The 13,545-nt window shown below is 45.5% G+C and overlaps 1 protein-coding gene across 10 annotated transcripts in view; it reads right to left on the reverse strand.

Moving 5' to 3' along the window:
• SRGAP2 (SLIT-ROBO Rho GTPase activating protein 2) overlaps positions 1-13,545 on the reverse strand; it is a 240,028-nt gene that overhangs the window by 34,570 nt on the left and 191,913 nt on the right. For all 10 annotated transcript variants that reach the window (XM_082614407.1, XM_082614405.1, XM_082614406.1 and 7 more), the window contains exons 11-14: positions 12,918-13,002; positions 10,149-10,176; positions 8,239-8,263; positions 2,789-2,849 (exon numbers count right to left, since the gene is read on the reverse strand). In XM_082614407.1, the coding sequence (XP_082470533.1) occupies positions 2,789-2,849; positions 8,239-8,263; positions 10,149-10,176; positions 12,918-13,002 (199 nt within the window). The remainder of the gene's footprint in view (positions 1-2,788; positions 2,850-8,238; positions 8,264-10,148; positions 10,177-12,917; positions 13,003-13,545) is intronic.

Raw genomic sequence — 13,545 nt, forward strand, 5'->3', positions numbered from 1 at the left:
CTTGTGCAAATGTACTTTCATATTTTGGAGGTGTATCTTCATGGTAAATTCCTAGAAGGACTGCTGGATCAGATTAGTGCATATGTAGTTTTGTTAGATGTTGCCAAAATCCCCTCCAAAAGGGTTGTATGGGTTTGCATTCCCATCAGCAATATGTGAGCATATCTGTTTCCCCAGAGCCTCTCCACAGAAATATGCTAAGTTTTGGTCTCCTCACGTACTGTGCCTATACAGGGGCAGGGGCAGGTACATTCAAGCCACGATATCCAGAACCCATCCACTTCTCAACAACTCCACAGCTGACACCCTATGCCATGTCTTCCCTGGGCTACTGCAGCAGCCTCCTATTTCCTCCTATGGTCTTAGCTCTACACAGCAGCCTGGAATCTTTTAGAAAGATCACTCCCTGTTCATAAATTCTCCAACAGCATCCCACTCACTTAGAATAAAATCCAAACACCTACCTTAGTCGACAAAACTCTAAGAGTCTGGCCTCTGGCTTCATCTCCTGCCACTCTCTTCTCCACTCACTCTGCTCCAGCCACACTGGCATCCTGCGTGCTGGTCCTTGCATATGCCAAGGATCTCTGCATGTGATGTTTCCTCTCCCCAGAACACTCTTCCCCAGATACCCACGTGGCTCACTCCCTGACTTCCTTCAGGATGGCAAATGTCACCTTTTTGGGTGACCTAAGAGTTTCCCTGAACAATCCACCTAAAACAGTATCCCCTCTCCATTCTCCATCTCCTCACCTTGTTTTATTTTTCTTCATGACACTCACCAACACCCGATATATATTAATTTGTTTATCAACTGATCATCTATTTATTGGTCCTTTAGTAGAATGTGAGGTTCATGAACACAGGAACTTTTTCTTGGTACACAATAAGCAATCAATACACACACAGACGGTCCTCTACTTACAATGGTTTGACTTAAGACTTTTCGACTTTACGATGGTACAAAAGCGATACACATTCAGTAGAATCTGTACTTGGAATTTTGATCTTTCCTGGGCTATTGATATGTGGTACAGTACTCTCTCGTGATGCTGGGCAGCAGTCATGGGCTGCAGCTCCCAGGCAGCCATGCAAACACGAGGGTAAACAAACGATACACTTACAATCATTCTGTACCCAGATAACCACTCTGTTTTTCACTCAGTATTCAATAAATTACATGAGACATTCAGCACTTTATTATAAAACTGGCTTTATGTTAGATGATTTTACCCAACCATAGGCTAATATAAGTGTTCTAAGCACGTTTAAGGTAGGCTAGGATAAGCTATACATGTTTGTGTATAAGGCTCGCAGGTTAGGTGTATGAAATACATTTTTGACTTTAGATATTTTCAACTTACGATGGGTTGATCGGGATATAACCCTATCATAAGCTGAGGAAGACGTGTGCTTGCTGAATGAATGAATGAACAGAATGTATGGATGAGAGAATCTGAGTTCAGACTCTCTTGTTCCTATTGTCCTTTAGGCACAGATAATTCTTCCTCCCCTGAACTCAGTTTGGACTCATCTTTGCCAACTGCTTGACTATTAATCATTACCATCTTGTGAAATTTCTTATACTGCTATTCTGAATTACTACAGCTTATTTGACTTTTTACTTGCTTATTTATTTTCTCCAAACTGCATCTTAAAACCAGGTAAAGACAGGGTTACTCCTGTTTTTGTTTTCCTATTTGGCAATGCATGGTGCTCAGCACCGATCAGGGGCTTGATAAATATTTGTTGACTGTTCAATAATGCTATACAATGCTGTTACTTCTGATGGATGGAGATAGAATGAAAAAATTGTAGCTGATTAGAATGGCATAAGTTGTAAACATGCTAACATAATTATTATTCCAAAAATAAACCCAAGCAATGCTCCAGTTTATTGGGAGAGAGGAAGGAGAGGAAGGGAGAGAACGGCTGCTTCTGAATTGAGACCAGCGATCATCTACATACCTCCTTAGCGCCAAGAAGGTCATTCTGTCACTTTTCTTAAAACTAGGCAGGATAACATCTAAAAACAATTTCTGATGCCCAGTTCCTACAAATCTTCATGGTGCTTGCTCAGATATCTGTGTTCTCTAAACACTCTTACAGTTGGAAGACTCAGTTCACCTCTTTCCCTAAATTCTGTCCAACCAGCCTAGGAGCTGCTGAGGAATGGATTTATGAGATTCAGTGTCATCCAAGCAGAAGACAGCGTGACTTAGGTTGAGAAGGAGCCAGCCCTGCCAGACTCTCAAATGTTGGCTACAACCTTAAGAGTAGCTACTAACTGAGCTCTGGAGATATCCTAAACAGTGAGACCAAACCAGAACAAAAACTGAATATTACCAGGAGTCAATGCAATATTGTAAAAGGAGCTTGTTTTCAAAGCAGTCTGCTGAAGAAAGCCAATGTGACACAAAGGTCCAGGCTATGCAGTGGGAGATACCAACATGGGCAAAGACGGTGAGTAATGGTGAAACTAGCGTCACCACATCGGACCAGCTAGACTTACTCACATAACAGCTATAATTTAAAACTCACTCTAAGCTAGAAAAGGGAGTCTGGTAAGTGGCTAAGGCACCTGGGGGTAAAAATACATGATATTTTTCTCTTAATGTCTAGGTGTGGCCATTCTGAGGTAGCAAACATTATGTGAACAAATAAGATTTTACTCCTCTTTGGAGAATGTCAGGATGGGAAGTCAATCTCTATTCTTACTCTATAAAGAATTCCTGGAAGTTCTTCCCAGTTCTTGTACAAATATGGGCAAGGCTGTAATCCTGCTTACCGTGTCTGCTGATAAACCGGATACAGCTTTCTACTACCAAAGGAATTGCCTGGCTGGAATCCTAAAAAGCCAAAGAAACACAACATTAGAATCTTCAAAGAGAGATAGCCCAGGGTCAGAGAAAATGAGCCAGAACCATGTGGAACTTGTCTCAGCTGGATCAGTGGCTGGTCCACAAGAAGCATCCAGCCTGGCCTCCACGCTCCAAAGCACGTGCACAGCCATCTACTTGGAATGCCTCATACCGATGTCTTAAATTCAGCGCGTCCTATATGAAACTGATCATTTTTATCCCATGCTCCCCCCCCCCGCAGCCATACAATCAATCAATACATACATATATTCTGTCAAGTTTGCCTCCTAAATCCATTTATTTCTCTCCATCTCTACTGCCACCAACCCAGTCCAATCCACCAGTATCTCCATTCCCATCCCTGTCGTCCTCCAAACCAGTTTTCTTCCCTCATATTGGTTAGGTGAACTTTAAACGTGCACATTCCGTCATTTACTCTCTAGGCTAAACTCTTTCAAGGACTCCTCGTTACTTTCTGTACGCAGCCTTGCGTGTCTGGGGTCCTGTCTTAGCCTCCAGTTTTGTCTCCTTCTGCTCCTAAGTCCTCCTTTGCTCATGGCTTTGCGTGAGCTGCTGGAATGCTCTCCTCACCCCGGACCCCCACCCCCAGGGTCTCAGTGCAAGCATTACCTCCTCAGGGATGCTTTCCCAGACTCCCCAGATGAGATCAGAGCCCCTGTTTATGGGGTCTCAGCACCTTGTACCTGGCCTTCACAGCCTGATTTTGACTTAATTGTGTGGGTATGAATATTTGTTTGCATTTGTCACCATTATAGCTCGAGTTCCACAGGGCAGATCCTACGTCGATTCTTGGTGTCCAGCTCTGGCCATGATGCTCACATAGCAGGTGCTCAATTAATATCAGTGGAAGGTAGCAGAATGAATCAATGGGAGCATCAGAGAGGGGGTTTGTTTGGCATAAAAGGCAAGAAAGAAAAAAACCTAACTCTTGGAGATAGTGGAAACGAATTGGTACTAACTTAAGCAGCAGGCCTCCCAGATATCAATCTTTGCTCTGCCATTTTTGTTCTATAATCCTGCCATTTATTTAACTTCTTTTGGCCTTAGTTTGGTATCTACAAACTGGGGAGGGGGATTGGTGGTGAGGAGAGTAATATTTCCTATTGGCACATGAACACAGTGCTTACCATTTACAAAAGAATTTATAGAAGTGTTGGGTCATATATTAGGTGCTTTAGATGGATTGGTCCTGGTAACAACCCTATGGGATGTGTATTATTATTATCCTCATTTGACAAGTGAGGAAATGAAGGCTTAGCAAGGTGAAATAGCTGCTTACAGTGACACAGCTGCTAAGTAGAAGAGCCAGGATTCAAACCCAGGCAGTCTCCCCCTGAGACTGAGCATCTCACTACCACCCATACTGCGTCCTAGGAGCTTGGCAAACATAGTCAGGTGTGAATACCAAATATTACTGAAAACCAGTAGGGTTTTCTAGTGCAGCTAAATGCACAATCACTCAGTTACAGGGAAGGAAGGAACCAGGCAGAGTGACCTTAGTCCTAGTTAGAAAGGGCTTTAGATGTTCAGGACAGAGACTGGGCTCTCCAGTAGGATGGGTCCTGTGGCTTCTGCCCATTTCACAGGTTTGTTTGTGCCTCTCCCCCGGCTCTAAATTTTCAACTGTAGCTGGGGGTTTGCCCACTAATAGGGAAGCAGTTGGGTCTCATGAAGATGCCAGGCTGAGAGAAGAGCTGGCGTGGCCTCCAGCTCCTGAGCTTGCTGGGAAGCCAGGATGCTGCCAGAGGACGTACTGTGTACCAAAGTGCAGCTGGAGTCAGGAGGGTCTCAGAGACCCAAATGCTCGTCTCATGACCCCGAGACCCGTCTGCTTCCTCCAGCTCTCCAGCTTCAGTAGCCAGTGTCTGCCTTCTTGTTGCCATCAGTAAATTCTACCAGTCAGCCTAGGCTGGTCTCAGAGGAAGAATCTTTTTCAGCTCTTCCTTATGCTATTGAAGAAACTGGGTTCCACTATTAAAAAAACCCCAAACCTAATTTTTTGGAGGTCTTCTTATGTTTACAAACATTGTTATTATACTTTTCATTTACAAACAGGAGTAGCAGTGATAATGAAGACAGTGATATGAGGGTTTGTAAAGTTTTTCTGCTCCTAAGACCCAGAGGGAGGGAGGTTGGGAAGCTCACAGGTTATGGTTTCAATAAGTTACGTGAGTGCAAAATTCTGCCTCAACTTGTGGTAAAAGGAATATCAATGATAGCTAAAGGGAAGCATGCAGGGCTGCAGAAAGCAAAGCATCAAAGACATTAACCTGCATGTCCATGGTTACCAGAAGTAGCCCAGAGGATAATTTGTGGCAGACAAGAGTGGGCCAGAGATGACCTGTCCTACTGCAGAGGAGTATTTTCCTAGTCCCCACTGCTCCAGTGGAGCTTAAGTCAGAGTCCAGTGAAAACAAAGGACAAAGGACATTGCAAGGACAAAAAGTGATGAGGGCTCTGACTCTCTCCTTGTAATGTTTCTGAGCTCCAAGTGAATCCATTTCCCCAGGACGTGCCCTGGTGAAGACCCTCACTTCACCATAGATCTTGCATACAGCTGACCGAGCAGTGTCTAAGTGTGTTCTTATTCAGTGTCTGTCTCTCCCTTTCTTCCTCTCTCCTTCCCTCCTCCAGTGTTAGAATCCATGTCAGTTTAATTCTTTTGTTCATAATATTTTTGGTCATTTAACCCCAGGGTTGGAAGGGCCCTTGAAGGACGATCGGGTCAAATCCCCATTCAATCAGATTAAAGGAACTTTAAACCAAAAGTGGAGGGAGAAAAGTAGCAAACATAACTTGGAAGAGATAGTAAAGCAGGGGTCCAGTGATTTGCTGTGGAAAGCAATCAAGAAGGTGGCTAGATAATGTCTAAATATGCCATTGTTTGGTATAATTTCTCACATGTGAGAGAGTTAGGATTTTTGCCAGGTACTGATCTTTGTTACATTTGTTAGGTTTACGTTTTCACCAGGGAGAAAATACAAGTCTTGACCCCTGATTAGATGTGGGTAATAAGGAAAAAAGAGGCATCAAAGATAAGATGTGGGGCTTCAGGGATTGTGAAGAATAGAGGGTCTCCATAAGAGTCGAGAAGTAAGAGGAGGTGCTAAGGAACTGAAAATGTGGTGGGAAGGTGAGGAGATGGATGCTGAGGGTAGGAGGTGCCACTGCAACTCTTGAGCATCAACGTCCTGCCCATCAGTTAGGAGTTAGATCCAAAGACTCAGAACGACAACGTTACAGAACAAGTGGACGCTTCGGGAAGGAGAGAAAAGAGACAGAATCATCCAAGGCAACACAAGTGACAAGGGAAAGAATATGGAAGGAAGTCAAAAGAGAACCAAGCCTTGGGGAAATGCTTACATTTCGAGGAACAGAGAAAGACGGGCCAGCAAAGAAGATACGGAAGTAATAGGAATGAGAAAATTCTGGGCTTGACGGGAGCAGGGAATGCTTGGAAGCAGCAGTTGAGGCATCTCTTTTTGAAGGAGAGTCAGATGGTCTGAACCTAGGCTTTGCTAGGGTCAAAACTGATTGGAATGCATTGGGTAGACTCAAATGCAAAAGTTACACAGTTCTTCCTCTTGTTTGGCTGATTTGCCATAAACAACCAAACAAATTTTATTTCCTGGTTATGTATACATGATTACTCCTCTTCCAAATTACTCACTATTTACCTTTCTGACTATCTTAGAAAAACTCTTCACTGATCCACCATTAGATTTTGAGCTGCTGGAAAAAAAAGTGAACGAAAACAAGGTCTTTACTTGATTGGGGTTTCTGGTGCATGCTGGAACTCGTACACAAATCTAGCACCTGGCAAATATGCTTTGCCTGCAACTGCCTAGGCACAGCAGGATGGAAACCAGATGGGTGCAGTTCTTTTCTGATTATGAGCCCAACCAGGGACACATATCACCTGCCAAGCCGTGGCCTTTGGCACTCCTGCAGCCAGAGTGGTCGCACCCAGGCTCCATCTATATGTAGGAGGCTCAGTTTCAGTCCAGGAACTGAAAGGAACAAACTTCAAGGTCAATCCTGTTCTTATTTTCGAAGGCGGGGGGGGGGGCGGATAAAAAACATTGCTCCCTCTTTAAGATATCCACCTATTAATTTTAAATGTAATAAATGATCTTGGGGAGGCACTCCATTCCTCTCTAGTTTTAACTGAAATTATGAAAGAAAGGGGAAGCAGAAAGAAAGAAGAGGAATAAGAGGAAAGAGAACTGCAATGACATCTTCATAATTTAAAAAATGTGTAATTGCATCTGATGGTGTTCTCATTAAAAGAAGATCCAAAATAGAGAAGGGAAAAAAATTAGTGACAGCAAAGCTAAGACAAGTGCGGGCTATGTTATCAACTTCCCCAGCTGGACTGCTCAGCCAGCTGAAGCAATGAGATCTGCTGAAGACCCTGCAGGGGCTACCACCATCGCAGAAACCATGTGCCCTCTACATTCCATTAACTCCCTGTGGCTACAGCCACTGTGAATTACTCAAAATGATTTTTTAAAGCCTGGATCAGCTTTCCCCTGAGTAGACACAAAGACATTTCTGAGCTCTCTCCACCCCCTCTCTGCTAACTGCCTGCTGCATAGCTGGTACGAGCTTAGGGGATACAAAACCATTTTAGTATTTGCCATAAAGTATAATTAGGAAGTCCAATTTGCAACTGCAAAAAAAAAAAAAAGAAAAAAAAAGAAAAAAAACCACTTCAATTAATTTTTTTTAAACAAGCACAAGCGCTGTTTAGATTATCCACTGATGTGGACTGCCCATGCCGAGCTAAGGTTCCTCCTAAGGTGGGTCATGAGAGCTAGCTGCTTACAGCTCAGTGTCAGACTTTAATACAACTCTGAGGATAATGCACATAATTGCAGAGCTCAACGTCTCTTGCTTATCATTCCTAGACCAGACTTATCTTTACATTTTTAGTATGTCTTAGAAATACATCTAAGATGACCATGCCACCAGAAACAAACCAACAAAAACCTGCAAACTTGGTCTAGGTGATTAGATGCTGTGAGTTACTGTCATATTGGTACCCATGTACGAAGTGTGAGGCCTCTTTCACGGTCTCCTAGAAAACTAGCACCAAAGATGGTTCTGGCACAGTCTGCCACAGTCAAGGCCTCTAGTATGAAGAGCATAAACGACTGGAGAGGAGAGGAACGAGTCCCTGCCCCCCTCGCTAACTCGATGAAGTTGCCGTAAGATTAAACATACTATGACTAAATGGTACATTCCAAATGTAAGCATGAAGGCCGAAAAGGGTCCCATCCACACTGGAGTTCCATAAATATCTGGGATCTAACCATTTCACGCCAGACAAGCCTGCCTCTTGCTGGGCCCTTACCTGTTTCCTCACAGTTGAGCTACGCCTGTGGTTGAATCCAGCAACAGGGAGGGAAAAGAGAAAATGAGATTAAAAACAATCTGTGAGGTGGTTAATGAAACAAGTCACATTAATCAGCTCAGTCCCAGAAGCGGCTAAGAGACTTGATAAGTTACCTTCCAAATGAAGCCCAATAAAGCGCTTTTCACAAAAGCTTAAAGGTCTCTGGTTTTAATGTCTGCCACCATTCAAAAGTAGAATAGGAGGGAGTTGGTTCGATTTGCAGTAAAACATATATAGGTCAGGCAACAGGAAGATTTCTCCATTTGCAAGGAGACACTAGTAAACACCAAAGGAAGCTATGGTTTTCTTTCTCTTGGAAATAAATGCTTAGGGAAAAGGTAAGGGGCGATTTTCCCGTAATTTAGACAGTAGAGTGTCCAGACTGGAAGGAACCTTGGCGATTCCATAGGTCAATGCTTTTCAAGCTGTGTTTAGCCTTGGAAGCCTTTTCTCCAAGGGAATCAGACTCAGACAACAATACCCCAAGCAAGGAGAGCAGTGATGCCTCTTTGAGTGAGGGTAGGAGGTAGGGACCAGAGCCCGGCTGCTGGGCACCGTCTGCCACTTCCACTAGGCTGTCCTTAAGGACCTCTTTGGAATCCTAGCGCTCCTTGGATCTAGGTGATTGTTCTGTCTTGTCTTTTTTTTTTTTGGCCACGTTGCACAGCTTGTGGGATCTTAGTTCCCCTCACAGGGACTGAACCCATGTCCCCTGCAGTGGAAGCATGGAGTCTTAACTACTGGACTGCCAGGGAAGTCCCTCTCTATCTTGTCTTATGGATGAGGAAACTGGAGTTCAGAGAGGGGAAAAGAGCAGCCCCAGGTCACACAGTGAATAACACAGCACAAGGGAATTCAGCTCAGCTCTTTTCACTCCCACAGAGCCTTCTGCAGTTACGGCACTTTAGGTGAACTTACACTAAGACTTTAGCACCAGGAAGATATATCTACAGAATTCCATTATCCTGGTTCCCTCCCGTCAACAAGACTAGTATATTAATGGGATCTTTTTTGTGATCCACAATGACAAAACGATGAAAACCAAATGAAGCTATTTTTAAGTAATAAGCCTATAATTGTAAATGGCCTCATGACTATTGTGTGTGTCGCCAGATATAAGTGGTTTATATAATGGGCTAATGCAGGGTCTCTAAGGAGTCCGGCCCATTAAAGCTCTTTCCCCAGTTAAATCAGCACATTTTTAGGCATCTGAGAGCCATCGGTTGAATGAATGCCTTGCTCTCCGCCAACTCACGAGTTTTCTCATAGCAGCTCCATGACTGAGAGGGAAAATATTTGGCTGGGGTGGGGGAGGGCGGGGAAGGTGGGGAAAGATTTGGAGGGCTGCATACTTGTACATCAGGCGAGGATGTCTACCAGTGCTGTTGGCAAGCAATGCAATGTAATATGTCATTATGCAGCGACACTCGCTAATTAGAGGCTGTCATCTTTTCCATGTATACAAAAAATTTCAGGTCAAATGCTATCTTCTGATCCTCGTTCCCTAGGTCAGAGACTTCCCAAAACCCACATGTTGAAGTCTAAAAGCTAAGGTTAGGTTACCAGGATCCTCCAGTGTCGAACATTTCTTTTCCGTGCAATGCAGTGGTTTTGGGGGGTCTCTGGGACTATTTCGGCAAACGGTAACTCTCTTCACTTAATTCTGCTCAGCAAATCCCATTTCCATTTGAGGCCAGATGGGGTCAGCAAGGTAAAGGGATGGAAGCCACCCCTGCCCTAGGCCACTCCTTTGCAAAGTCGTCCAACACCTCTACAACTCAACTCCTTGGCTCTTTCCCAGGCTGGGATGGCTCTACCCCTCCGGCCTCTCTTCATCCCTTCCCAGGGCTGTCTCAGGCCGCACCTACCTGGCCAGACTGCAATCTGTCCGCTGACCTGTTGGAAAGACAAAGGCAAAAAGCACATGTTGAAGCAGATGGGGTGACAGGGGGAGACTTGCTCCCAGGAATGACTGTGTCTGCCCGGCTCCCCAGGGAACCACCGGCAGCACGTGTGACTAGCCTTCCAGGCAAAAAAGAAGGCAGCACCCAGGGCCTCTTTCTGGGCCTTGTTTCTGATGGTTGTTCCCAGCCCAGGGCTGCTGGTATCCTGAAACCTTAGGATTGCCAACTCTGCTTCCCAGTGGGAAAACGGGTGGATGTGGGGGAAAAATAGCAAGGCAGAGCATATCTTAGAGAACAGATTATTAGAGATGAAATTCAGCTTCTCTTCTATGTATGCTGGGTGTGTGTGTGGTGGGGAGGGAGGGATGAACTTGCTTGCCCTTCAGGCTGTGAACACACACACACACACACACACACACACACACACACACACACAGTTGAGGGTGGAAGGAAGGAATAGTTATTTGGGGAGAGGAGGGAGCACACGTTGAAATTCTCGTTTTAGATTCATACTAAATTCTCACTCCCATTACGCTGGGCTGAAATGACAAGAGAAAAATATTTAAAATGCTGCTACTGCTTTTAGACTGTGGTTCTCAACCCAACAGTGGGCCCTAATACTAAGCTGAATGGGTCATACACAGTCTTAAAAAATGGAATTGAAAATCTTAACGCTCATCTGAAGTATCCTTATGTTTTTTAAAAATACGCATGCATGTGCACTTGGGCCATTATGTAATCTGTGTTGCTTTTTTTGGGTCCACAGTTAACCCAGCTTGGTCTGTATTAGACCGTATTAGATAAACCAGTGAAAGGGTAAGCAGGCTCTGAGACGGGGAAGGAGAGATTGGCTCCCAAGCTCCTCACCCAGTTTCCTGGAAAGGCGACTCCAAGGGCCGAGGTGGGGGGGAGGGGGGGAGGGCAGGGCTTTTTCTTGCCTTTAAAGGTTGCTGATTGTTGATTACAGTTCAGCTCATCTTGAACAACACCTCCCCCACCCCAACAGCCTCTCTTACCAAAGGCTCAGCTTTCGTCTGCAAAAATATTATTCGGAGCCATTATTTCTAACATCTGTCCCATTTCCATTCTGGAATATTCATACACATCAATTATCCCTCTGTGGCAAGAAACAAGGGCTCTTGCGTTAGTGACAAATACATACAGAAGGCAGGGACATGATGACTCGCACACAGGAAGATCTATATTTTTCATTATTGCTAGAACTTGTCATCTTTAGGTGAAGGCAATTCGCAGCACTGATGAACGGTCACCAACCGTCACCCCTTCATAGTAGCACACTTGGTGTATGTATGTGTGTTCCACACCCCCCCCCCGCCACACACACACACTCTCTCCCTCCCTCTCTCTCTCTCTCCCCTGCCCTGTTCCCCATCTCACTTATGGGTCATGCTTAGATTATCCTGGCAAAAAGAAATTACAGTTATAACTTGCTTCAAATAGTTCTGGGCTTTTCTTCCTCCGATTCCCCACGGAGCAATCTGATAACTCAAGACTAAAGATTTTCTATAAGCAAAGTTTGGATCTCGATGCCTAGACCTGTTCAGCCTGAGTCCCCTGGGTGTTGGGGAGGGAAGACAACAGAAGTTACTTAACAGGCTTTCTTCACATAAAAGAAAATGCCTTAAAAATCACAAGATCAAAGACATTAGAGATAAAAGAATTAATCATCTGGGGGAATCGTTCAGGGCAGGAGAACAGGGTAAGAAGGGCGGGTAGGAGGCTCTGATTTCTGGGGCCATTGAGCCAGTGAGTGCTGTATACTTCCCTAGATTCTGCAGTTGGTCTGAAGAATTTATTTGAGAACGTTAGACCTCTGTGGGTGCAGGTTTTGCCTTTCACTGGTGTTAGCACACCAGTAGCCTCCCCCTCCCCATCTCTAAGTGAGGAGATCAGCGGGGCAGGGAGGAGGGGCAGGGCCTTCAGAGGTGTCCCCAACTTGGGAATCCCATTAATCATAGGATGCTGAGAGCTGGGCAGGAGACCTGGGCAAGGTGCCAAAAACCCCAGGGAAGCTTCTCTTTCAACCTCTGCCTTCTGTTTGACAGCTGAGGAGAGAAAGTCCAGAGTGCCAGTCCAGTCTTCTGCCTTGCTACTTTCCAGGGTCTGGTTAAAATCATCCTACGAGACCAGATAGTCGATTCAGCACCACAGCTTCAGCCTGGCCAAAGCAGGGAAAGGGCTGCCTCTTAGCACCAGGACCCTTCAAAGCAGAAGAAAACCTCTGCCCCACCTTGAAGCTACAGACAGCTGCAGTCTGCCCATCACCCCTGCCCTTGAGAATCCTCTCCTCTTTTCTCCTCAGAGCAGCTGTGTAGCTCACCTCACAGCTCCCCACCTTCTTGCTTCAGCCTTGGTCCCGCTACAGGAGGAGCTGAGAGTTTTCCCAAAGTGTCTGGACAGTAAAGAACCCACCAGCTCCTTGGCCCCAGTAGTGGCAGAGGAGGTGCAGGAGGGGGGCTGGGTCGAGAGCAGGCACGCTCCATTTAAACAAATAGATGATGCACATTAGTGCTTCATTAAGCATTGGCCCTTCCCCATTACTCAAGCGGTCATTTGGGGCGTGTGCTTCCACATCAAACAATCGAGGAAAAGCAATGCATTCATATAACCAGACTGGGTCTACTTGGCTGAGGATGGAGGCGTGTGCTCAGCACCTGGGCCCAGGTCTTGGCCTTCCCTCACTGCCAAATCTCCAGCAGAGCCCACACTCACTCTCTCCCAGGGTCTTCTGGAGAAGGTCGTGCTTGGCTTGTAGCTTGGTGATGAGGTTCCTGCCCTCCAGGTATTCCTTCATTTTCTGTAAAGGAGGAGGACAAAGAACAATCAGTCCTGAAGGGGAAAAAAAAAAAATCACAGACGCTCAGCTGTACAATTCCCTTTCTAAGAGGGCTTTTGGTTTCTGACCCAATTTCCACCCGGTCCATTTTTTATTTTTTTAAGCGGCTGCTGATTTTCCTGGTGGATTAGTATCCTGCTCTATGTCTTCCTGGGAGATCCACGTCAGCCACCATAAGAAGCTATCTCCTCGAGCCCCTCATCCATCTCTTTCAGCTCCTTGGAAGAAGAGCAGGGGGTGGAGGGACTCACTGAGCCCCGCCTCCTTGGTGTGAGGATACACACCTGCGGCTCATCACCTCCACTGACATCCAGCCCTGCCCGGCCCCTCCCAGGGTGCATTCCTTCACACCAGGCGCAATGTCAAGGCTCAGCCCCTGCCTGGGCTGCAAGCACCAAGCACAGCATTCAGTGCATCTCTGTCTGAGCCGTATTTTCATCATCTCAATCGCTTCCTCCTCTATTGTGCAGAGTCTTTGTGGAAAGCTTGGGATTTCTGAGCACA

This window comes from Mesoplodon mirus, assembly GCF_964341445.2.
Source record: "Mesoplodon mirus genome assembly, chromosome: 3".
Classification (NCBI taxonomy): Eukaryota; Metazoa; Chordata; class Mammalia; order Artiodactyla; family Ziphiidae; genus Mesoplodon; species Mesoplodon mirus.